This window comes from Phoenix dactylifera, chromosome 12 (assembly GCF_051530095.1).
Source record: "Phoenix dactylifera cultivar Ajwa chromosome 12, Ajwa_hap1_PhDact_Kaust_v1.1, whole genome shotgun sequence".
Taxonomy (NCBI): domain Eukaryota; kingdom Viridiplantae; phylum Streptophyta; class Magnoliopsida; order Arecales; family Arecaceae; genus Phoenix; species Phoenix dactylifera.
Window position 1 is genome coordinate 20,434,910 of NC_143201.1, and position 25,717 is coordinate 20,460,626.

A 25,717-nucleotide genomic window follows, 5' to 3' on the forward strand; every position below is an offset into this window, starting at 1 on the left:
TATATAATTGGATATATTTATCCCAACTTTTGCACCTTATTTGCTTTCAAGTTATTTGGATCACTTTTAGCATTATTACTAAACATAATTTATTAGTTGATATAGAGTTAATTCTCACACTTATTCTTTTTCATTTTTTTGCTAATTGCAGATTTCATTGCATGTTTTGCTGGAGTAGTGGAGATTATGTTGGAGATTAACATCTCCACAACCTATCTTATTAAATAATTTTTTTCAGCCAACATCTCATTAACAAAAGAATGTAATTTATCAAGATTCCCATGTTACGCATAATCCTTTCATTCTTTATCTCTGGTTTATCACAAATAGTGCAACATTCTTTTGTTAATGATGTTTGTCTCATTTTGTGGTGATCTACACTATTTTCTAGTTCACGAGGTCGGGTGTCATATGCCAGCAATGCCATTTCCATCAAAGCATTGAAACAGAGAACCATTTTTAGGTTTCATTCTATGACCAAATCAAGGTTATGTTCAGAATGGAAGCCCAAACAAGGTGAATTGTACCGAATCCGAATCATCATAGGCATCCTACTGAAAAAACAAAAATCAACAAAGAGCATCGGACAAGAGAGCAACAAATTTCCTAGTGCTAGTTACCTGATTTCTCCCAACAACATGGCAATGGGATTAGGTTTGCTATATATATTTATATGTCAAGTACCCAACTTCCATTCATGCAACTTCTACATTAATTAATTTGCTAGCTTTCTCCAATCCCACGTTGAAGAGGTCTGAAGTCTCGACCATTTTACATCTTTTGACAAGTGATGATGCACCGAGAAAGGTTAACCGGCCTCTTCACTGTAGTACTATAGAGATGTACATGCAATAAGTGAAACCTAGAAGTTATCCAATCAAATGCATTGTAGATATTTTAATCCTAAAGCTAAGCAACATAGTTTCAAAGAAAAAAAAACTTTAAGCTTAAATAGATTGATAAAACAGAATGTGCAAGATAGATTAAGGCTCACCCATGGCATAAGGTATGTTCATTTTCCCAATGGCTATAACAATAATCAATAAATGCAAAATTCTAAAAGCTATAGTTAATTTTAAAAAAATGAAATTCTAAAAGCTATGATATTAACTAATAAATACAGAATTCTGAAGGCTATCACATTAATTAATGTATCTAAATTTTTTCCATCTACTAGGATTCTTTATGTGCATATATACCCTTCTAAATATCCAAAATTGCATGAATATCCTTGTAAAATTGCCATTTGCTTGTATACCCTTATAAATGTTTCTATTTGCACGTCTATCCATTAAGGGTATTTTAGTCATTTTAATTTGAAACCGTTAAGTTTTTAACGGCATTAGATGGCATGGGTACATATGCAAAAATAAAAATAAAAAAAAGGATAGAATAACAAAATAAGTGTTTTATAAGGGTATACATGCAAATATCAATTTTGGAAGGGTATTCATGCAAAATTCAATATTTAGAAGGGTATCCATGCAAAAAACCCTAAAATATATAATCAAGCATATTTATTGCGATGCTTAAAATTTTCATGATATTTTTCCAAAAAAATTATCTTGCACTTTGATAGAAGGTGAAGGGTTTATTGATGTGACTATATTTTCTGAAGAAAGAGTCACAAGTCACAACACCTTAGTTTGAAGAATAGCCTCAACATTTCCAACTAAGACATTAATGACTGCTAAAAATAAACTCGTAGCAATCTCAAACCCCCATGCCTTATATTAGGACCAAAGAGCATTATGTCAATGGAGGTATTATAGTGCATTTCTAGGGGCTGGTTGTCTCTGCGATTCATTACAACAGATAATCAAAAAAAAAAATAATGTAAAAAGGTCTTATGAAGAAACAGGGGGAGGCATCCTTTTCATAAAAGTCATTTTAAGGTATTATGGCCTGTAATTCTTCCAAAACAAGTTTTATGAAAAGCAACCAAACAAACATTTTCATAAAACTCCTATATTCTGTGTAAACATTTTTTAATAAAACAGGATAACCCAGGCTGCCCCAACAGGACAACTATAAGTGAAACATGGTAATTTATTAGAAGGTGATGCAAGTCAAACATATGGTGCTGGCATGAAACAAAGACCCCAAAATTACCGTTTGATTTATAAAGACAACAGCTCCATTATATATTGCAAATGCACAACTAAAATTTTCCATCTGATATGAATACAGATAGACTGTTATGAAAAGCCAACAAATGGAGCATAGAAAATAAAAGTTCATATGCACTGCAAAGCAAAATCCATTAATTTGAAAGAGAAATATCTGAGCAAAACAGAAACGCACATCAATCAAATATTTTCATCTTTAAATAATTTATAATATATATCAGTAAGGAAATAAGAAAGAACCAAAAATCTTTCAAGAAATATATGATCTTTTATTTATTATGGTATTTGATAAGTATAAGAGGAATTTTTTATCAATTTAAATAATAAGTTTATAAATCAGCAATTCAATAAGAGAGGAATAGGCATATACATCGAGAAGGAGCATTCAGTGCTATAAACAACTAACTAAATTAGTAGTTGTATTACCAATTGAGATATGATGCCATTCTGAAACTTTGCTTCTGTTTCTATTTCCTGACCTACCTGCAGTGTCAAATTTGAGTAAAAGTTTTGTCAAATAGACGTTAACAAGAAAGCAGAAAACCTTAAAGAGTACTGATACTGCATTACACAGTAAAAAATGTTATTATGAGAAGAAATTAGATAAAAAGTGCTGATAACACATCACACATGGCATAGTAAAAATAAAATGTTATCCTGAAAAATTTACATAAAATGATCTTCACAACATGCTTATAAAAAATTCTTAAGAATAAGAAATGATTAAATGAACCATTAGGATAGCACTGGGTTAATGTTATCCTAATATTGGGTTAATGTTGTTAAGATTTCACCTCTTCATGCAAACTTTTTATATTTGAAACTCTCAATAGTAAAAAAGGGAGCATCCTGTGAATGTGGAGAACATGGAAAAAAAATGTTCAATGGACATGAAAATGTGAGCAGCCATTTTCCTAGAGAGAGAGAGAGAGAGATTGGACAAGGTCCAATCCAACTCATTAAGGGTATGAATTTCCCGACAACCAATAAGAGCTGCAGAAGGGTATGAATTGCCCAATCCAGTTCATTAAGTGTATGAATTGCCCAACAAACAATAAGAGCTGCGGGGAACCAGTTGTCAACCCTAGGTTACGGAATTACTTTGAAGTTGTGTTGTAGGCATGAGACACACAAGAAGAGACAGAGAAGAGAGAATCTTGGTGAAGTGAACCTGGAGACTATCGCCATCAAGAATTTGAGGAATTATAGGAGCATACTACAATACGCTCACAAGTCAAAAATGCGTCTAAATTCTGAAGATCTCCGGCAATATCTTTTTGTTATTTAAACCATATCAGCTAAAATACGTCATAAGAAACTAATAATAAACGAACTAATTCATTCACCTGATCACATATGAAACTTCTGGCCACTGTTAACCCTAAGATACTCGAACATAGACAACATCCTCAATCCAGATTGGCAACCCTAGGTTTAGTTGTTCGACTCCACGGATGTTTAGGTCCTCAATTTTCGCTTCTTTGTTTTACATCAGGGATCTAACAAGAAGAATGCGTCAAAATCCAACATATATAAAAGGACCAAGAAGAGAAATCAAATCAAATCAAGTCAATCATATGAAATTACACGCATAAATCAACAGAAACTTACACAAAAGTATCAAGAAGAGAAAGAAAAGACTCACGCCTTTCATTTCAAGAGCCCGATTTTTTTTTGTTATAGATGCCGGAGATCTCCTCTTCCAAGTCCGTGTGCATCGGATCAATCCGCAACTGGATCTCGTCAGAGCTGGCCGCAGGCCTCGAGATGAGGCCTTCCCTGCGATACCAACACCGCAAGAAGCGAATTTCAAGGAATTCTAGGTCATTTAATGGAAGAAAAATAGCAGAATTCCCATGAGGAGGAGAGAGGCAGAGAGGCAGAGAGAGAGGATAAAGAAACCTGGATCGAAGAGGGCCGGAGCCATAAATTGGATTCGCCATGAGAAGCAGTGGAATAACACCGACCGTCCTCGGAGAAAGAAAATCGAGTTAAAGAAGGTAAGCAGGATTTATTAGGGGAAGGAGACGGACTCTAAACAGCAGACAGGCGTACCCACCAATTAACGGTTGACACTTGGTTGCCAGTTAGGAGAAGTCGATGTTCGGAGTGAAACAGTTTATTATACACCTACGTTATTGTTTCCACGAATCGCACTTGAAATAATGCGATAGAGAGCGTCCGATCTTATTATACACCTAGGTTTCAGCATAAGGACCTATCAGGATATTAGATTAACTTGTTCATGGGATAAATGCTTTCTTTTCATCCTTTTAGGATGTCAACCAGCATAGTTGGTGAAGTTTCCAATGATTTAGATCTGAACCCTGTCCTCACTTGATTTCCATCCAGGTTTCTCAAAAATAATGGTTGGAATGCCACTACCAGGGTCTACTGGGGTTTTAGCTCAAAATCTATATGGAGACAAGTGCCAGAAGAGATCCATTTGCTTTGATATATAACTAAGTATGTCTCTTCTTAGCAACTAGCATAATTCTATCATCATGCCTGCCTTCAAGAAACTTAGAAACTAGCAAAAGAGAATGAATCAAAAATTGACAGCATTTAAGCCTCTGATGGATAGCAGCATGAATAGCAAAAAATGAGAGGGCGCATAATTAGATCTCATGCCTTTGATGCAACAGAGCTTTAGTTCTCATTGAGGTTGTTTAGTACAGCACTAGAGTCTAAAAAGAAAGAGTAGGTGCCCTTCCAACCAAACAAGAAGGTAATGTGAAACATCTCCATCGGATTGTGCTTCAAGGGCAACCAACCAAGCCCCTTACTTCCACGTAAAGCACCATCCAAAATTTTTGTCTCTTGACTGCGACTGAAGCTCCCACGTACTTAGCAGTCGGCATAGAGAGCTTTGGCGGTCAAAATTTGAATAACATCTTCAAAGGACAAATTCAACACTTGGATCTCTTAGAAACTGCCATCTAAGCTCTTATTCTTGTTGATGTAAATTCTATTTTCTTGATGTAACCTCCTACCTGTTTTCTCTTCTCCACTATAAGAAAGGGACTAAGCCGAGGAGTCACAAACTCAGAACTATAAATACGACTAGAAGCACAGCTCGGAGTAAGGAAACATGGAGCAGTTGCCAGGTTATTCCTCTCTTCCTTTGGTTTGTGAGCCCTTTTCTCTGAAATGAGCTAAGGAACCTCAAATATATGGTTTGGCAGCACTTTCAGGTTTGAACGACAAGCATCTTGACCTCAATCAAACTCATTGCAACTCAACATGGCGTGATCTTTTTTTGGTTGTGTTTACTTCTTACTCCTTTTTTCCCCTCTCTAGTATTCTTATATGTAATTGGTTGTCAGTTACTTACTGTTGAAATTTTCAGTTCATATAATTTTCATGAAAACTATACAGGAAGCCAGTATGTGTACAGATTTTCCTTGCTATTAAGCACACGTTTCTTGACGCAGTATGGTGCAAAGGAAAAGATGACAGATATTGGAGTAGTTTTATTTGTTTTCCAAGTATACATATCACTTTGATGCTGACTGAAAGTTGCATTACATTACTGAAATATGCAGCAAATTCTAAAACTGTTTAATAAATCAAATTAGATTAATGGCAACTTTTGAAGATCCAAGTTTGCCATTTAGAAGATGTCGGTATGTTAAACAAGTAATCAGAAGGATGATGAAATTAATTGGTTTTAACTATGAAAGATTTCTACCTCACCAAAAAAAAAAAAAAACCTGAAGACTAACAAGAAGTGAAAGTCAGCCTTTGCACTAAGGATCAGTTACTTCTGTAACCCATTCAGTATAATCGACATTGTTGTACATCTTTCTTTTTTGATGGTAACATAACATCTTTTTTTTAACGATGAAAGATGTCATGAAAAGCTTGCGTCTTCATGTTGAAGTTAAAAGCTGGTGTAATGCCAGTCATTCTAATCATGTTTTGTTCGAACCACTTAAATATTAATGATGATCTTTTCTATCTAGGGAACTTTCAACACAAATTTCATGTCAGAAGAAGAGCAAAAGATACGAGAAGAACTCGAGAATGACATAGAAAGGGATTTGGAAGAAGAGATCAAAGATGGCATATGCCGACTTGCTCTCCGCTTGCATAGGTTGTATCAACATAAGGAAGACAGGAACAGACCAAGATCATCAAGCAACAACGCCAGACCACAATCTGACCTAAAAAATGAAGTGCATTTGGAGGTGAATATAACCATAAAAATGGACGGAGGATGTAAGATTGAAATATTTGAAAACAAACCAAATACTCTGCATATGGTTAGACCCAGCAGTTGTCGATCCAAAGCTAAGCAAGGAAGGACACAATGTAGCACGAAGCAGTTTGATTGGTCGAGGACTCTTCGTTCAGGAATGAGCTCGGTCATTGCCATTGGTAAGAATCATGGCAATCAATACGTAAGGAACCATAACAAGCCACTTAAATTGGTATGGAAATATTAAGCTAACCTACAGGCTAATAAACCTGTTATGATGACAAGCTCCTGGAAGTTCATGTCTAATAAGGCTACAGATTTCAGTGCAGCAGGTTTGCGGAATATTTCAAGGAATTGGTTGTAGCTTTTGTGAGCTCATGTGTGAGTGCCCTCAGATTTTAATGCAAATAAGTGCGAAGAATGTCTTCCAAGGCATTTGTCAGTAGCTCTTGTGAGCCCAGTGTATATTTTTTAAGGTAAAAGCCCGGTGTATGAATTGAATCTTCAGATAAAGCTTAGATGCTATGTTCATGACTTCTCTGAATTCCTTGGGGAAACTTCCAATACCTGTTCGTTAAAAACCCAAAAGAACTTGAAGAAGGGAATCTCCAAAACTAATTGGGTACGAGCAGAATAGGGTTTCTCTTGAGGGTGTTTTAACAGGCTCAACTAGTAAAGTCATTAGGTCTTAATACCACCTACTTGGATACAAATATCCAGAGGAGGGGAGAAAGAAAGGAATAGTAGGGCTTCTTTTGCCACTAGACAAATAATACCCTTGCTCCCATAATATTTTGCACAGAGTGGTAATAGAGGTTGTACAAATCAATTGTGCAAGTTTAGTTTATAAAAGAGCCAACTACAAGTTTTTTTTGTAAAAAATAACAAAAAGTCTAAAACATTGTGCGCACAAATGTATATAACTTGCATCAATCTTTTTGACCGCAAAGTACATCAAAGTTGCAGTAAGTATAACCAGCATTTTGTACAAAATTTCTCTAATTAATCCCTTCATCTTGAACTCTGTCCCACTAATATATATTTATTGCTGCTAAATACATGTAAATGCACGTAAAACACTGATTGGATGTCCGCCATCTTTTGCTGGTGCACTCCTTTTTTTTTAATTTTTTAAACCTCTTTCTTTAGCAACAGCTGAAATATTAGGGTTGTGCTATCATCGTTTCATCTATATCCGAGCCTACGCCCGATGGCCAGACATGGTGTTTCGATTCAGATTTGTGTCGTGGACTTTGGTCCAGTCTTCTATTGGGTTGGATTCAAGCTATCATGAATGGACACCGGGCCTGACCTAACTATGTCGAGTCTAAAATAATTCAAAATGCCATGATCCAACCCATAAACTCACATGCGATCCTTTGCTGAAAGTAAATTCTTATGTGATTTAGATCCAAACTAAATCATCAAATTAGTTAAATCATGGCTCCAAATCTTTCGAATCGATTCGAGAACCAATCGGACCCTCTAGTTTAAGAAAAAAAAGAAGAAAATTGGCACTCAAATTTTATCCCTTGCACCAAAAAGGCACTCCTTTGCACACACTCAAAACTCCTTTCCAGTCCCAGTTCTGTACGTATGTAACAAAAGGGCAATGGGCCAAATGCACACCAGTGCATTTACAGAGCGTGCACACCAGTGACACACGTACGTATGTAACAAAAGGGCATTTACAAAGGCAATGGGCCAAATGCATCTGAAAAAGCGAGCACTCGTGAACCCAAGCCATACTAAATTGCTATCTGAGCTTGTAGAGTTGTGGGTGGGGGTGCGAGGATAAAGGGGGAGGCCATCCAATCAAAGGCCATTTCAGTTCCCCTGCCATGTCTCGAAGCACGGATGGGCCTTGTGCGGGCGTGCCATGGATCATCTCAGAGCGATAAGCTGCTGTGCGTCGGAGTTCGCTTTTGCTTGTCGCGTGCCTTCCTCGCCCCTTTAAGATATGAATAAACTGCGAACGGAAAGCAGCAAAAGGACTTTTGAGTGACGCGGTTCCACCCTCAATCATTCATGAAGTGGGCCTTGGGTTATTTAATCGATTCAAGCCTTTGTTTGCACCGTTCCAATAAGGACTTGTGAGCTATTGTGGGGTACGTGGGACTCCTCATTACATCCCCTCCCTTCGAGACAAATTGGTGGTTTCTAGAGTTAGGCGCACCTTCTCCATGCCCCATCCTTTTGGCGTATGGACTCCATGCCACTATTAAGCGTTCAAGATGGGACTAAAAGCAATTGAATTATATCCAACTATATTTATTTTTATATTTGATTTAGATTGAATTTAGATATTATTTTTTCGTCTGACTAGATTCAAATATGAATTCGGATTGCCAGTCTAAAAATTTTATGAATATGGATACAAATACGAATATACATGATTTTTCCGAATTCGGATTTGGATCTAGATATTTGTATGATAAGAGTAAGTGAAAATAAGAAATTCAAGTTAAATTAGAAAACTAGTTAAATAATTAACCAAACCTAAAGTAAAAAAAAATATGTCGGATGGCCGTCACTTAAGATAGTAACCTACATATGGAATACCCGATTCGAATAAAATCCTTCGAATCACCCCGCACGCCTGAAAGACTCAAATCTTTCGTTTGCATGTTTCGTCTCTTTTTTCTCATCATCGTCTTTAAGCAACTAGAGTTTCGAAGGTTTCGTCCATTTTGTAGTTTCCATCCGACGATTGCAATCGGCTACAACTGTAAGATGCCTTGAAAGCGCTATATATCCTGTCTACTTCGATGACAAGCAACCTTAATTGGTATATTCCTTATAAAATTATTAGTTTTTATTATTGATAAATGCTTGGTAAAATTATATTTTTTTAATTGAATTTTTTCTTTATGTTCATATTTACTAGTTTTTATCATTGAAGTTTGCTCAATATCCAAAAATATATCTAATTTATATCCATACTTGGATAAGAAAATATGGAAATGTTTAATATCCGATTCGTATTCCCAAGATCTATCCAGCAAATAACCGATGTGGGACTAAACACATGCACGCATGTGTCCTCACATACTCCTTCCGTTTAAGCTTTGACGTTCTTGTCAGGCTAAGGGTTTAAATCTATTCAAATCTAATCACAAACATCACGATCGACCCGTAGTCAGCCTCAATGGATATGTGCTGCAGTGTCCCTTAGTCCACATAGGTTATAGGCTACGTCTGCTCTAATACCATTTGTAACAACGCAGGATCTCACCCAAAATGGCTAGCCGGAAGGTATTATTTGGGTTACTTGATTCTGCATAAGTACCTAAGATCTACCCCGCAAATAATCGATGTGGGACTAAACACACATCTGCATGGGTCCTCACAATAACAAATATAGATATGCTCAATATCCGATCTCTATCCATTTTCATTTAAAATAAATATAAATATTTATTTTAATATATCTATCTATATTTTTAAAAAATATAAATATAAATATATTAATATTTCATCTACATTCGATTCATTTCCGGTCCTAGTACAGCGGTATCAGGTACGATGGGCAATTCAAGATTAAGATAAAGTTGGGCAGCTGATATTATTGGTGGGGAAGAATCCAATCATCTATGTACTACCACCAGTCCTGAAATATAAAGATATTATTTTTTTGGTCCTATGTGTACTCATAAAACGAAAAAGTGGACACCGACCAAAGCTGGTTTCTTCTTCCTCTCTTTTTTTTCATTCGGCTAGAAACTTTACTTTGGTTTTTGTTTGAAGTATTACAGAATAATTTACGGAATGGTGGTATTGTGATCCTATCGGAATGTTAGTCTTCACAAGAATGTAAGAATATATGGATGATAAAATTTTGGTCATGATAATATATAAGAGGAAGGGTGTCTTGAACGAATGCCTGAGATATTTTCTAAAGTTAAAACAATTGAAAGAATAAGCAGTTGGGGACGGGAAAATTTCTCTCTCTATTTTTTTTGGTAGTTTAAATATCTTAGAGCTGGAAAACGCACTGATTTGGATGGAAAGACAGCCCCCTTCATTTCAGTGTTTTGGTAATATGGAGCGATCCGGAGCCTCACAGGCAGAGGGAGTTTTAGTTTAGCATAGAAGATGATGCAAATGATAGATGTTGATGCATTTCAATGAAAGAGACAGATGTTGATGCGTGACTCCAGGACTTTAGCTATCAACAAAATTATGGCATTTAAATAAACAAAAGAGAAGGTGGCATTTAAATAAACTAATCCAAGGTTTCCCTTTTTATATTAGAAGAATAAACTGCATCCATTTGTTTTTCTTTTCCAATCTCTTCTTAATCTCAAATAAATCGCATGCTATAAAGAGAGAACATGAGGATTATAACTATAATATTTGCTTTATTAATCTATTGACTAGACTTTGAGTGTGTTAAGCTTGATATATATTATTGACCCTTTCCTATCAACTTAAGTTAGGGTCAATTGTTTTGTTAACATAGTATTAGAGCTTAATTTGTTGAAGTTTATAAATTCAAATCTCCTCCAGACTAATTATTTTTTTTATTATCTTGAGTTGTTTCAATCTTTATAGTCCCTTCCTTCATATGCTTGGTTTGGGCCACATATGTTGGGAGATGTTAAGTCTGGTATAGATTATTGGCTTTCACGACACAGGATCTCATCCAAAAGACTAGTCGAAAAGTATTATTTGGGTTTTTGGTCTTCTATAAGTAACCTATATTTGTCCAATACATAACCGATACGAGACTAAATATACGTCCGATGGGTCCTCATATGCTCCCATCTAGAGTATTTACTAGGTTGAGAGTCTAAATCCATTCAAATCTATTCACAAATACCATAAATCTAATTATGAATACCATGATTAGTCTCTAGTTAGCCTCAATAGATCCGTATTGTATTATTTCCTAGTTCATATGAGCCACAGGTCAGTTTCGCTCTAATATCATTTGTCACGATTTAGGATCTTATCCAAAAAGAATAATTGGAAGGTGTTATTTGAGTTTTTTGGCCCGTATAAGTATCCAAATTCTACTCGATGTAGAGTTATACATGTTTGTACGGATTACCATATTCTTTTGCTATTAGCTTAAACTTTTGGAGTCAATTGGTTACTCGATATAAAAAATATTGGATAAGATCTAATAATGGATTATGGAAGGAAATGTCTTGGAGTGGTACAATTGTTATGGACCATTTTGTCCCCTTCTATGCAGAATGTAAAATCACTGCATACAAATAAAAGCTCCATATATAGAATAGTAGTTATTAAATTCTTATTTATCTCCTAGAATTTAATATCAACACCTTTATTTATACCATGTCCATACCTAAAAACATGGTTCTTGTAATTAATCAAGCCCCCTGCTGGCTCTAGGAATCGTGATGCCTCTTGGCATTTTTAACAAAAACCGGTTTCTTTTGAGCTTTGAATTAATTCAGAATTATATGATATTTTACACTAATTCATCATGTATAAATATTGTCTTAGACAACTTAACTGAAAAAAGTTGAAATCCCTTTGGAAGAAAAGGTCTAGCCTAATCTTATTGGATAAGAGTATAATCTATTTTTCCTTTATCCAGTCTAATAACAAGCCTTACCCCTTTATAAGTGGCTACTATAACTAAACAAAATGCAACTGCAAAAAGTTTAGATCGATTTAAGTGCATACTAACTTTAACATTAACCTTGTAGTTGCCGTTCATTTTCCAGATTAACAACTTCAAATAATAGAGACCTGCTATATATTTAAATAAGGGTTGATAGATATAACTCTTTTAACTCGGTTTAAGCTCGAGCAACTATGAAATTATCACCAATACAAGTGATAAAAATATCCTAAAATATAACCATAACTGTTGTAGGAATAAAGGATCTCGGACTTAGTCCCACATCGACTAAATAATAGAGAGGTATGTTCCTTAAATGGAGGGGGGGCCATCCCTTTCTCTTCAGAGACGCCTTTTCTGCGGCGAAAGGAGGGAAGAGACTATGAAACCCCTCCCAAAGCGGGCAATACCTCTGAGAAGAAGCATTCGCCTCCGCTGTTTCAAAATAGTGGAAACTGAGCCCTGAAGTCTGGGGGATACCCTCGGCCTCATCATTGGTGCTTTCGTTGAGAGTCCTTGACCCCGGCACAGACCCCTCCGCTGGGGGGGCTATGTTGTGGGAATAAAGGGTCTCGGACTTAGTCCCACATCGATTAAATAGCGGAGATGTCTGTTCCATAAATGGAGGGGGATTATTCTTTTCTCTTCAGAGACGTCTTTTGTGGGGCAAAACCGTAAGAGGGGAAGAGACTATGAAATCCCTCTCGAAGCGGACAATACCTCTGAGAAGAAGCAGTCGCCTTTACTATTTCAGCCCAGTGAGGTCTGAGCCCTGGGGTCCAAAAGATATCCTCGGCCTCATCAATAACTATCTAGTCTTATCCCAATTATTTGAGATCAGTTTTATGAATCCTCATCCGCTAAGTTTTTTAGTTACAACCTTTTTCAATGTTCCTCCAAATTTCTTCATATGCTTTCTCACAACTTTCATGGATCTTCCCTTCTTTCTTTATTATCTCTAACATAAACCAAAGCATCTCCCCTTACAAAAACCACCTTATATCTACCTTGTATATGTCTATATAATCTTTATCGATATTACACTTCTTTATTCTTAATTTAGACTAGCTCCTCTGATACATTTATTTCTTATTTTATATTTTATAGATTTAACATATATCCATCTTAATATTTTTACTTCTTCTTACTCAATTTTTTTTGTGCACTTTTTTATTTCCTAGTATTCTAAGCCATACAACATAGTAGTCCTAGATGTTATTCTATAAAATTTTTCTTGAGTTTCGAAAGTATGTATCTATCATATAATATTTCTGAGACGCCTCTCCGCCTCATCTAACTAGCTCTACTTTTATCGCAAGATTGTGACTGATCCCAAGCCGGAATGAGAAAGGTGGAAAGAGAAACGTGAAATGTTGATGCTAGGCTGATAGCCAGCCTTAAAAAAAAAAAAAAAGAAGAAAGGATCCTAATTTAATGCTAAATGTCCTGTCACAAGAGATATACACAAAACCAAAAATAAAACCTATCATTACCGTCAACCTTGGAAAAACAACTCTTCTTCTTCTTCATTTTTTTTGCTAGACCGGATGATTCATACAATACGTATACTGATGTATCCAACAAAATTGGAAAACAAAATATCACAGAGCTCTCGAAGTAACTCCCCATCTTCTGCCCATAGGGTGTTACTGGCATAGTTAGCCACGTACGTGGCCACTCAATGCACAACCCCATTGGCTCCTCTAAACACATGCTTCGCCTGGACCATCCCTCCATTTATCATCATCATTCAGATATCGCGAATCAAGAGATAATCAGCAGCAACGACCCTCGGATTTCTCTTAATCTATCTGATGAACGTAGTCGAGTGATCCTCCGAGATGACTGAACTAGCTGAAAGCACATGCTAAGCGTGTCGAAGATCCGCCCAGGCAGCTCTCAGCTTCGCACCAAAAACCATGCAATCAAATAACTAATAGCCTTCCGCTGCAACAACCCATTTAGAGCACATTTTTTTCTCGTCGGAATTTGAGAATACTAAGAAATATTTTCAGTTTTAATTCCTCAACTGACATAATGGTAAGGAGACTGACCTAAAGGTTCCGGTAGACATGATTAAAATAAAAACTATAGTTCCTTTGAAGTATTTGATTTTGGTTGATTTCTATGATTTGACAACTTACTTTAACTTTCATGTGGACTGTACCCTTGGATGAAAATAATTTACTTGCCAATGTGCTTGCCTTTATTGCTTGTGAAAATCAATTGTTTTTTTAACCACAAAGGGAGCTAGAGGTGTATTATGCCTCAATAAGTTGGATTATTGCCATCTAACCCTACAAAAAGGAGGAACTATGATGAACCATTATTCAAATTTATAAAGATATAAACATATCTATTAGCATGAGTCATTCATATCTATGTGTTCATGATAAACATATGGACTCCTCAAGTCCTAGTATTTCAATAAAATGTTAACAAGTTGAGATATGATCATAACTTATGCTCATTGCATAACCAAAAATATTCTTATAATCAAATTTTGAGCAGGAGTTGATTGATGAAAAAGTAACACCAAAATAATGATAAAGAAGATGAGATCATAAAATCCATTCTCTTTCTATTCTCTTTTCTACTACTTCAGGCAATACTTTTGAGAGAGAGAGAGAGAGAGAGAGAGAGAGAGAGAGAGGTTAAAGGGAATGTATCCAATAACAAGCAAACATCTTTACCAATTTCAGGAAAAAAAAAGCCTCAAAAAAAAATTATAAAGAAAAAAAGAAAAAAAAATGAGCACCCTCTTCCAGGAATACCCTCCTTTTAGCCCAATACACAAAACCACTCAAAGCCAAAAAAAAAAAAAAAAAAAAAAATGCTCTCTCTCTATCTTTTCTAAAGAGAATGACATTTATTTATTTCCTAGACAGTAATTTTGGAGCTTCTGTTTTCGCACTTTTTTTTTCTTGTTTTGGAGCTTCAAAATGCATCTCTCGGCTTCTTTATCTCCAAATAGAGGAATACAAATATGATAGCACCATAAACACAAAAAAATTTAGAGTATGAGTAAAACTAAATTATATATTTTATAAGAGCTTGGATTCATTAAAATGAGGGGGAATTGACACAGAGAAAAAAGCAGGTAACATAGAGAAGCAGTAAAATAAAATAGGAGAATCAAGCTCAAAGTAATAAATAATAAGAAACTTGTTATATTTTAAAGAAAAAAATCAATATTTCTTAACCAAAGGAGAGAGAAAACATCTATAATAGAATGGTGATAGCGAGTAACAAAAGCTTCAAGTGGAAATAAAAGATAACCATATTAAACCAAAAAAACAAAGAGATGCAGACATTTTTATCAAACTGTTTGTATATATATAATCAATACAAAAGTCCAATTTCGTCAATATACAACAATTAAAAAACAATTAAATTATGCATCTCAACTTAATTAAGAAAAGCCATTTTGATTAAATTGAAGATAAAATAAACTCGCGAAGCATAAAAAGGCCAAATAATAGAGTTGGAGAACTAGGTATTTTGGACATTGCAGTGGGGAGGAGCAGGGGAATTCCAACAGGGAGAGGCACAGACGGCAGCGTGGAGTCTTGAGTAAGGAGTAGTAGTAACCAAATATATAAACAAAATAAAGCCTTTCAAAACTCCGGAAGGCCAGACCAGGCCGGCCATGAGCCCTCTCCCTCTCCCTCTCCCTCTCCCTCTCCATGTGTATGCTTCTCTGTTTTCCGTCTTTACATTTCTTTCTTCTCCCATGGATCTCGATCAAATAATTTTAATCTCTAATTCACGAAGAGTATGACTCCCTCCCCACCTCCTAAAACTAGACTCCTCCCTTTCTCCTTCTCCTTCTTCTTCGACGTTCCCATAATGATGATGAAATAATAAAATAATAATAATTTTTTCGTTTCTTCTGCATCTCTCTCTAGTCTGAAGAGAGAGAGAGAGAGGGAGGAGAAGAGGGCGTCCGAGATGTCAGAGGACGAGGAGGACGAGACACGAGGAGGAGAAGAAAAGCGGCGGTCGCCGGATCCTGGAAGAGGAGGAGGTGGGGGCGCCAACCCTCCACCGCCGTTCTCCGACCAGGTCCTGGAGAACGTCCTTGAGAATGTCCTCCAGTTCCTAGACTCCCGCCGGGACAGGAACGCGGTCTCTCTGGTGTGCCGGTCGTGGTGCCGCGCCGAGGCCCAGACCCGGCGTGACCTCTTCATCGGCAACTGCTACGCCGTGTCCCCGGCCCGCGCCGTCGAGCGGTTCCGCCGCGTCCGGGCGCTCGTCCTCAAGGGAAAGCCCCGCTTCGCTGACTTCAATCTCGTGCCCCCCAGGTGGGGCGCCGGCTTCTACCCCTGGCTTGCCGCCCTCGCTCCCGCTTACCCCTGGCTCGAGCGCCTCTGCCTCAAGCGGATGTCCATCTCCGACGCCGACCTCTCCCTCCTCGCCCTCTCCTTCCCCACCTTCCGCGACCTCACCCTCATCTGCTGCGACGGCTTCGGCACCGCCGGCCTCGCCGCGATCGCCGAGCACTGCAGGTATCATTATGCAATCAAATACGAAACAGGAATCACCGAATCAGATCCAGTTCAATTACATCTCCAGCCGAAACCCTAGCCCTAGTACTCGTAGTAACGAAAGATTTATGGGATTGATGGATTTTCTTGTTTTTTTAAGGCACCTCCGAGTGCTGGATCTGATAGAAAACGACGTGGAGGAGGAGGAGGAGGAGATGGTGGACTGGGTGTCGAGATTCTCGACGACGAGCTTGGAGTCGCTCGTCTTCGACTTTGTGGGATGCGCGGTGAACTTGGATGCCTTGGAGGCGCTCGTGGCCCGCTCCCCCTCCCTCCGGAGGCTGCGGGTGAACCAGCACGTCTCCGTCGGCCATCTCCGCCGTCTCATGGAGCGGGCGCCGCAGCTCACCCACCTCGGCACCGGGTCCTTCGGGGAGGGCGGGGGCGGTGGAGGGGAGGTGGAGGTCGCCGACCTGGAGGCGGCCTTCGCCGCCTCCAGGTCGCTGGTGTGTCTCTCGGGATTCCGGGACCTTGCCCCCGAGTACCTCCCTGCCATCTGCCCTGCTTGTGCCAACCTCGCTTCTCTCAACCTCAGCTACGCCGATATCACCGCCGAGCAGCTCAAGCCTGTCATCATTCATTGCCATAATCTCCAGACTTTCTGGGTATCGTCTTCTTCCTTCCTTCCTTCCTTCGACCTGCCTCCTTTTGGATTCAACTGGTTGTTGATCAAAAATACGAGCTGTGTCATTGCAGGTTCTTGACACCGTTGGCGATGAAGGGCTTCAGGTGGTGGCTGCGACGTGCAAGGACCTCCGCGAGCTCCGGGTCTTCCCCTTAGATGTCACAGAGGACTCCGAGGGCTCTGTATCGGATGTAGGTCTCGTTGCAATTTCGCAGGGATGTCGGAAGCTCCGCTCGATTCTATACTTCTGCCAAAGAATGACGAATGCTGCTGTGGCGACCATGTCCGAGAATTGCCAGGAGCTGGTCGTGTTCCGCCTCTGCATCATGGGCCGCCACCGCCCTGATCACCTCACCAGGGAACCCATGGACGAGGGATTTGGGGCCATCGTCATGAACTGCAAGAAGCTCACCCGGCTTGCCGTGTCCGGCCTGCTGACCGACAAGGCGTTTGGGTACATCGGAATGTATGGGAAGCTGTTGAGGACCCTTTCGGTGGCCTTCGCGGGGAACAGCGACTTGGGTCTCAGGTACGTGCTCGAGGGGTGCCCCAAATTGCAGAAGCTTGAGATCAGGGACAGCCCTTTCGGGGATGCAGGTCTTCTCTCCGGGATTCACCATTACTATAACATGAGGTTCTTGTGGATGTCATCTTGCAAGCTTTCGCTTAGGGGCTGCAAGGAAGTAGCGCAGAGGCTGCCGCACTTGGTGGTGGAATGGATCAGGGACAAACCTGAGGAAGATGATGGCGAGGCTGTTGAGAAGTTGTACGTGTACCGGTCTCTTGCAGGGCGTAGGAATGATGCTCCTCCATTTGTGGAGATTTTATAAGCTCCGCCTTTCAGTAGAGATACTAGGGAGAAGAACAAGCCAGCCTCTTTACTTTCTGGGTGTGGCTGAGGAGCTCAAGTCCAAATGGACAATGCTTTGATTCAATGCAATGAGTGCAAATTTGGTGGACAGTTTTCATAACCCATCAGATACTTCTCATGCTTCTTGCCATTAAGTGGGGATAGCTCCATTATTTTTTTTTTCTTTTTAATCGCCTGTTCCCCTTACGCTTTGGTTCTTGAAACAGCGTATGCAAGGAGGAGTCGGTCTTCCAGGGATCTCTTTCGTTTGTTTGCGCAGGTGAAAGATTTGATGTGGTAGAAGCAGAGGGGGAGCATATCTGCATATCTAGACATGGAAGAGAGTAATATAATGTTGTTGTATCAATGGAACATTATTTATGCAATCAATCTTCTATCAGCATAAGAGCAAGGCTACACGGTGATCGGCCTGAGCAAAGTGGTTTTTCAGATGGCTCGTGGATGCATCCTATGCCTCAGAAGTGCGCCGAGACCTCTCATTTTCTTTTGCGCCCTCGGAGAAGAAAGCCGAGTGCATCTTTGGATTGCACTCCGAGACCAATGCCTCGAACTTGATGTGAAACTTGGAGCTTTGCAACTGTTCTCTACTTTATTATGTTTAAGAGTTTCTTAGTATTCCATGGACATGAGAGAGTTATCTTTGCTGCTTGTGTTGTGGCTATTTGTGCAATATAACAGATGCTTGCAATCAGAATCTCTTGTAGGAACTGAAGAATATCTACTGTCGCCTCTCTCTCTTGTGGCTGTGTGTGTGTGTGTGTTTGGGCATCACTGTTTCTTTGCTAATAAGTAATCTGATCATTGTTAATTAATTTGCTGACTCTTGCAAGTATTCGGAGTCTTCTCTTCTGGTTGTCCCCATTCAATCATATGCCACGGCATCCTAATGATTCGATTGTAGAGACCGACCTGAGGGTGCCACAGCTTGAAAGATATGGCCATGACCTTCATTTGAGGTCAGCAGAAGTTAGGCTTCGGTCCCCAATGGAACAAAATTAAATGATCGTTGATTAGGACAGTCTTGTCGATCAGACTAGTGCAGCTTTCAGCGCAGAGGCTATTAGTGTTTTCTTACCATAAATTGTGGGCTGGCGAGCTGCATCCGTCATCTATGGCCCATCGAAGTTTAAAATGGCATTTGACTCTACTTTCTTCACCCCTGGTAAATAGGATTTTTCGGTATCCTTCGATAAGAATCCGTTCTATCAAACGGTGCAGAAGATTTGCCTACTCTCTTTGTTTGGTGCAATCATGTTATGCAATGTAACGGCTGTTTGAAATACCCTTTCAAGTCCATATCTTTTATAGTTTCAAAAGAACCAGTGACTTCAAGTGTTCATCTTTGACCCTCCTGCTGGAGACTCAGCAAGTAGAAAGTCCAGCTGCATGACGTTGTTTCTCCAATAAATAGTGTGTTGCTCTTTGTATGTTTTGGTGGATGCGACTGAACTGAGTTTTCTAGAGGTAAAGCTCGGTGCATCTTTGCAGCATGCATAACTGAGGATGCGATGGGCTCCGAGAGTGACCACCCTTCTTTCTTCATTGCTTACTCCAAAATAGTTGCCTAGAAACTGCATCCCCACAGCTTTTTCCTGGTGGATCTCGTCGGAAAGCAAAGGAAAATGACCCATCTATCATGACCGGTCCACCAGGAGGACGAGCGAATCTGAGTCAGAGGGGTCAAAGACGAAAGCAGACGAGGACTGGGACCTACCAATCCACCTCTCCCCGCGAGCCACAGCGAGAGCGAACGCCAAGCTGTTTCGGCAGGCTGGCGGAATGGGGTAGGAAGAAGAAGAAAACAAGGGAAGGCAAAGGAAAATGCATCGCCGTTTCCTCTCCATCTCCCTGTTCGAAGCCGAAGCTAACCCCATCATCTCCTCTGGCTGCACTGATCATGGCGCTCTTGGCTCGTGGGGTCCCCTGAGATCTTTTGCTGCTGCGTTATGCTTCATTGTAAAAAGATAAAGGGGGAATCCCCAGGGTGCAAAGTTTCTGGCACCGTGACAAAAGGCAATGCTGATGCTCGGAACAAGTGGCGAACTGTTGCGAGTGCGCTCTTTTGGTTTACTTGGGCTACTAGGTTTGCAGCTTGATGAACGACAGGGAAGCATGGTTAAGAGATTTGGTTGCAAGGGACGGTGCGGCAATGCCTCGTTTTCTGTGTCAGGCTAGCAGGAAGGGCCAAATGCTCATTTCTTGAGCAATATAAGCAGACAAATGGGGAGATCTATATTCCCCTGGAATAAATTCTAAGATGATCTCGCTGTACGGAAGTTGGTGCGCATGAAATCGCCCAAGGGGGGAATCGGTTGAAATTTCTTGGTTGGATTCACCTGAGAGTGCATGAACAAATGCAAAGCAAAAAGTGTGGCGTGACGGCGGAAACTTTTCATTATAGACCGTTAATGCGGAATTATGTCTTGCTGGCATAATTCCTCAGAAAATGCATCCGTGTAGGCCATTCGTTCGTCTCCTTCCGGTTATCAAGTTAAAAGGAAGGGTGCCGATCTTCTATCCAATCCATCAAAAAGCTTCTCGATCCCTCATGCTAACAGAATCGTTTAAATTGATGCCATGATGCATGCATCAGGCGAGTTCACTTTGAACTTGCTGATTATCTACATGTGAGATAAGGAGATAATACAATCACCATTTAGTATTTATTTAGTTGTAGATGATAGGAGATTTTCTGTTTACATAATATTCACTGCACTTCTTTCTAATGGAATAGCTGGCTGTTGTTCATATCCATGGACCAGTTACGGATTGCTAGAATCTTACAATATCTAGAAATGCAATGATTTTTTCAGTCCGCTGATCAGAAGTAAAAGCAAAGTTCAGTAAATATAGCTCCTGTCCAACTTATTGGATTTCCTTGTCGAGGTATCCTTCCCTGTGTTAATCATAAAACTTCGCCATGACTGATTTTAGGTGTAACTTTGGAAGCTGAAATGAATCCTCATCTCTGAACAGCGGCATCAAGCTACATAAAGGTCTGTAGCAGAGATTTCTCCAGATCTAGATTACAATTCCTTCCATCCACACTGGTTTAGATTAAGGAAAAAGTGCCACCATCTTCCCTACCAAAGGAAGAAAACATCAATTTGATTTCAGGATTCATCTTATTTGTTTGTTTATATTATGTTGTTTAAAGGTGACCCTCTAAATAGCCCACCTTGACGAACTGGTCATTAATATTATGTGCGCAGTTAACACCATCGTGCAAGAGATGTTCACCACTATGGAAGAGATTAGCGACAATTATTTTATATAGCCATGTAAAGGTCTGTCGTTTGAGCATATTCAATTATATGACTCTTTCAGTGGTGTCTGCAATTTCCTGTAAAACAATTCATAATAACACCAGGATTTCTGACTCCACCGACTGTCCTGCATGGCAATCAACACCTTTCCATGTATGCCTCGGTGTTTGATATCATATTCATCAAATTGGGTTGAACTTACACTATTAGGTCCTATTTGGATGTTGGCACCCTTATCCTTGTGATAGCAGGCTTGCAGGCGCATGGTATGAGGGAAGAATGCTGGATAAGCAGTTCATCGATTGGAAGGCAGTGGACAGGGTGTTTGATATCATATGCATCAAATTAAGACAACATGAGCTACCTCTTAAGCAGATTTTGATATCCCGAGGACTGTAAAAATGGTGGTTTCTCTGGATCCTACAAGCTTCTTGCCATCACTACTTCCATTCCTCATCTTTCTTGACTATCGTGACTGCTATTAAGAGGATATGTTAAAAAGCCATCACATAGGGTTAATATCGAATCATTCATCCACATGAATCGCCAACGATCGACGTCGTTCCGGTTTTCTTTCTTCTTCAAGATTGTCTTTTTTTTTTCTTTCTCCTGTGAGCTTGCATGTGTTCTGAATTGTGCTTTATGATGATCGTAGGACTCTGAAGGAGGATGATGGCGCTCCATTCTTTCTATTATTTTGTTCTGCAACTCCTGATATTGTGGCAATAAAGTGAAGCACTTTTGTGATGACTGATGAGGCAGCAGGAGCACAGATGAGTTAACAGAAGGGATACAGCTAGCACTTCTAATATCTGAATGTTATACATCATTGGTCTTCTCCATTAATAGTTATAGGACTCCTATTATCTATATGCATGCTCATGCACACGCATAATAATGAAAAGAAAAAAAGGCAAGGGTCCAACCTTGTCTCATTCCAGCCTAAAAAATCATAAATGAACCTGCTCCTCCAGCTCAAAGAACTCGAAACTGGATATCGCAAATACATTTCTTGCAAACAGTACTAGAAGCATCTTCTGTTTCTTGCTTCCTCAATTTTGAGCTTGGCAACCATTAATAGGCTGATGAAGTCAGCTTTCTATAACGGCAAACTCCTAATTTTTTTTTCATCATTTTCCATAGCTCTTTAAGTCATTGAACTCTTAGTTGTATTTCTAAATCTTGTTTTTGTCATGTACCATAAATAAGGCTTGTGTACCTGCCTACGGTATAATTTCCTAGCCTATGGATCTCTTGCATGCTGTATTGAACCTTATAAGAGTAACATGAGTGAAGAGGGCAAGGGGAGACTGGAAAGGGAGAATTAACTCGAGGAAAAGAAGAAAATTCTGAAGTCATGTTGCTCTAACCCACTCCTAATCACTCAAAATAGTCTAGATCAGGGGCTAACTTAGCAATCAAAACAAAAAGGCAAACTTTCACTACGTTCAGCTGCCCACTGGCTGGTTGACTAGTCAATCAACTACTACAGTCAATCAATCATATGTCTATAAAGAAAACACAAACTTAACATTAGAAGGCCAAATTTTACAGCTCAACCTTTGAAAGGTTTAAGGCATGCAAAGGCATAAAAGAACCTTTTGAAAAGCAACGTAGGATCGCTCCGCTTGTCAAACCAATGTGTTGATGGAAAAGCTTTTGGAAAAGTTTGCAGTGACTCGCTAAGAAAGCTTTGAATCGCAGGGATTACGATAGAAAACATCAATAGATGCCCCGGCTATACGAAAGAACATTAAAAAAGTCTCCAATAATTTAAATCGGAGGCTCAAAAATGTGGAAACATCCTGGTCCATGAAACCTTGAATCGCGGTGATCAGTCCACTACCCACCTAGTGGAGCTTGTCAACGTGGGAGGTCCATTTCTGAGTACTGTAGGGAGATGCGTGCATGGAAATCAGAACTGAAAGAATAGAACCAACTTACGCAATAACTCGTCCAATTACCGATCAATGCAAAGTCCACTCGGATTCTCCGGCCTTTCAATGTTCCAAATGCTAAGGTATCTAAAAAAAAAGTCCTGGGAACCCAATAGTAATGCCTCTGCTGTCATACAAACTCTAAATTGCCAGTCCCTTTCTTCCAACTTGCGAGAATGACCTGGAAGCATAGAGATCTCGTTGACTAGTGCTTAAATGATAAATCGGACCTAGATGCTATATATGGTAATGAATTGAAGCATTACATGTGCTTGATCGGTACTCATGATTCCTTCTAGATCTTTATGGTGCTATTAATAGTCTAGGGCGTGTTTCATTGGAGGATGTTGGACTTTGGAGTGGAAATGAGAATGAGTGACTCCCATTCCAGCCGTTTGGTTGGAGAGAATTCTATTTCCATTACGATTCTGCAGAGGAATAAAAATGCCGTAATCTCCTAAAGTCAGATCTCTACTCTTATCTAGTATTCAAATCTAATTTTGATTTCGATTCCGATTCTGGTGACAGAGGAATATAGCCGTTTTATTCTCATTCCAATCTATTCGTTTCAACTCCGACTTCCGTTGCGAACTAAACATGCCTTTGGTTGGGTTACAGGCAAATGTTAATGTAATGATACAATCGGGCGCATGGCTTGCCGGCACTTCCATAAATTTTAGCAGAACATGATGCGAATAAACTGAGGGGACATGCACATAGGTTTAGGTCCTGGCTCTGTGAAAGATTGAGCAGAAAAGCGTCCTTGTCATGACTTGCTAGAAACTTATTATTTTTTTGTGGAGGTCAATAATAAGCTACATGCATCTCCGATGCAGACAAGGACAACACCAGTAACAGAGGCTCAGAAGAAACAAACAGAGCACCAAGTTAGATCCCACCAGGAGACAAAAAGTAGCAGCAGTACCTTCGCTGCCCCTCCCTCTTCTTCCATTCAGATTTGGCCTGACTTCCATTCCCCAGCACCTAACTTCATAAGGAATTGGACATCCCAAGGAAATCCAGTATTGAATTCTAATGCCTCGTAGAGCTTCTCTACGTGACATCCTGCCTGGGGAAGCATTTTCTATAGCTGTTGTTGCCACACTGAGAAAACTGGGGTCAAATTTACCCCACACACACACACACACACACAACTCTCGTTTGTACAAGATCTTATTTGAATGTAACGTTTAAAAGTGGAAACTTTTCTGGAGCTGCACTCAGACTCTCATGCGTGGCCGCCACTTGGAAGGCCCAATCATTTCCCCAACTTAAGAGAGAGAGAGAGAGAGAGAGAGAGAGAGAGAGAGGGGGAAGAGGGCAGAGGGAAGCTTATTGAATGGAGGTCATGGGTCGGAAGCTTTACATCCTTGTTTGAAAGTGGAAGGAATCTCTTATCGTTGCCCCCCGAAGCCAACCCCTACCCTATTTCCAGCGCAGCAAATCCCCCACTGCCCCACAGTCACTGCCAACAGCACCCTATTAATGCTATATCTCTCTCTCTCTCTCTCTCTCTCTCTCTCTCTCTCTCTCTCTGAGCCAATCAACATGAAAAGCTGCATGGTAGCGCACCCACTGTGAGAGAGAGTAGTCACCTCTTGGGAGCTTTTTACAGAAGGATTTGATGTATGCGGTCAAAAGACCTTTCAAACTCATTTCATCACCCTCTTTAAAGCTTGTGGGCTCTCTCCTGTCAAAGAATTTACTAGCTCTAGTGCATTCAGTAGACCTGACATCAGTTATAAATTAATGCCACGAACACCAGTTCTACCACTACTTTTGAGCCCTGGCACAGGAACCTTAGGTAATGTTTACCCCCAGTTGAATTGAGCCGACCCGAAGTAGGGGCGTGGCTGGCTGCAATATTTAAAAATTAAAACCAGGCAGTTCAGAGATTCTTGTTTCTTCAGGCTTTGGGCCTTTGGGTGGTCCAACTCAGTTAGGCCAGGGAAAAGCCATGTCCAAAGAGACAAGAGGGAAGTTCAAGTGAAAAGCTATGAAGATGGACAGGAAGAAAGTGACTCATCTTAATGATGGGAAGCGTGTTTGTTGAAGAGCACGAGGCCTTGAGCTGAGTATCCTTTCACAGAAGAGCAGGCCACACACTTTCGCAAGATTGATGCTATCCTTTGCAATCCATTTTCTGGGGATGGATTAGAGGGAAATCATAAGCACATGTTTTTCCTTTAATCATTTGTGGTGCAAGCAGATGGTAAAACCCATCAAAATGGAACAGTTTATTTCTATCAATGCCAAACAAAGCCCAAATCAAAGCTGAAATGTAGGAAATCTGTGGTCCCCATGAGAAGTGTCCAAAAGAAATTCTTCTTGTTCCATCTTATCATCCCTGCTTTTAGTATGAATCATGCATACATGCATACACTAGGCCAACTTGAAGATAGGAGTGCCTGCTGGTAAATCCAATGCTGGTGGCCGAAAATAAACTTATTTAGATCGAAATCTCTTTCAGCTACAAATTAGATCAGGATGAGGCATCTCAGAATTGATTGATGCTAAATTGCCAAATTATGTTCGAAATTGCGTC

At 39.7% G+C, this 25,717-nt stretch overlaps 2 protein-coding genes and 1 long non-coding RNA gene across 7 annotated transcripts; 2 read left to right on the top strand and 1 right to left on the bottom strand.

Moving 5' to 3' along the window:
* Positions 1 to 126: 126 nt before the first annotated feature.
* On the bottom strand, positions 127 to 4,150 carry LOC103701788 (uncharacterized). Of its 3 annotated transcripts, none has more exons than XR_003384641.4 (5): positions 4,032 to 4,150; positions 3,775 to 3,908; positions 3,476 to 3,628; positions 2,556 to 2,612; positions 127 to 832 (listed from the first exon to the last, which is right to left on the bottom strand). It is a non-coding gene; the product is annotated as an uncharacterized LOC103701788 (long non-coding RNA). The 3 variants fall into 3 exon arrangements; XR_003384642.4 differs by having other exon boundaries at positions 3,741 to 3,908; XR_015972159.2 differs by having other exon boundaries at positions 3,476 to 3,908.
* Positions 4,151 to 5,060: 910 nt separating this feature from the next.
* On the top strand, positions 5,061 to 6,934 carry LOC120112049 (uncharacterized). Of its 2 annotated transcripts, XM_039130638.2 has the most exons (3): positions 5,061 to 5,236; positions 5,315 to 5,391; positions 6,095 to 6,934. In XM_039130638.2, the coding sequence occupies exons 1-3, from the start codon at positions 5,221 to 5,223 to the stop codon at positions 6,575 to 6,577; spliced, it is 576 nt and encodes a 191-aa protein (XP_038986566.2). In that variant the 5' UTR covers positions 5,061 to 5,220; the 3' UTR covers positions 6,578 to 6,934. The 2 variants fall into 2 exon arrangements, with proteins under 2 accessions (XP_038986566.2, XP_038986567.2); XM_039130639.2 differs by having other exon boundaries at positions 5,061 to 5,323; positions 6,095 to 6,868.
* An 8,491-nt stretch (positions 6,935 to 15,425) lies between these two features.
* Positions 15,426 to 18,660, top strand: LOC103701789 (transport inhibitor response 1-like protein). 2 transcript variants are annotated; one of them, XM_088708933.1, is made up of 4 exons: positions 15,426 to 15,499; positions 15,835 to 16,434; positions 16,574 to 17,078; positions 17,170 to 18,660. In XM_088708933.1, exons 2-4 carry the CDS (start codon positions 15,878 to 15,880, stop codon positions 17,926 to 17,928), a joined length of 1,821 nt encoding a protein of 606 aa, XP_088565059.1. In that variant the 5' UTR covers positions 15,426 to 15,499; positions 15,835 to 15,877; the 3' UTR covers positions 17,929 to 18,660. The 2 variants fall into 2 exon arrangements, with proteins under 2 accessions (XP_088565059.1, XP_088565058.1); XM_088708932.1 differs by lacking the exon at positions 15,426 to 15,499 and adding an exon at positions 15,552 to 15,701.
* The last annotated feature ends 7,057 nt before the right edge of the window (positions 18,661 to 25,717 follow it).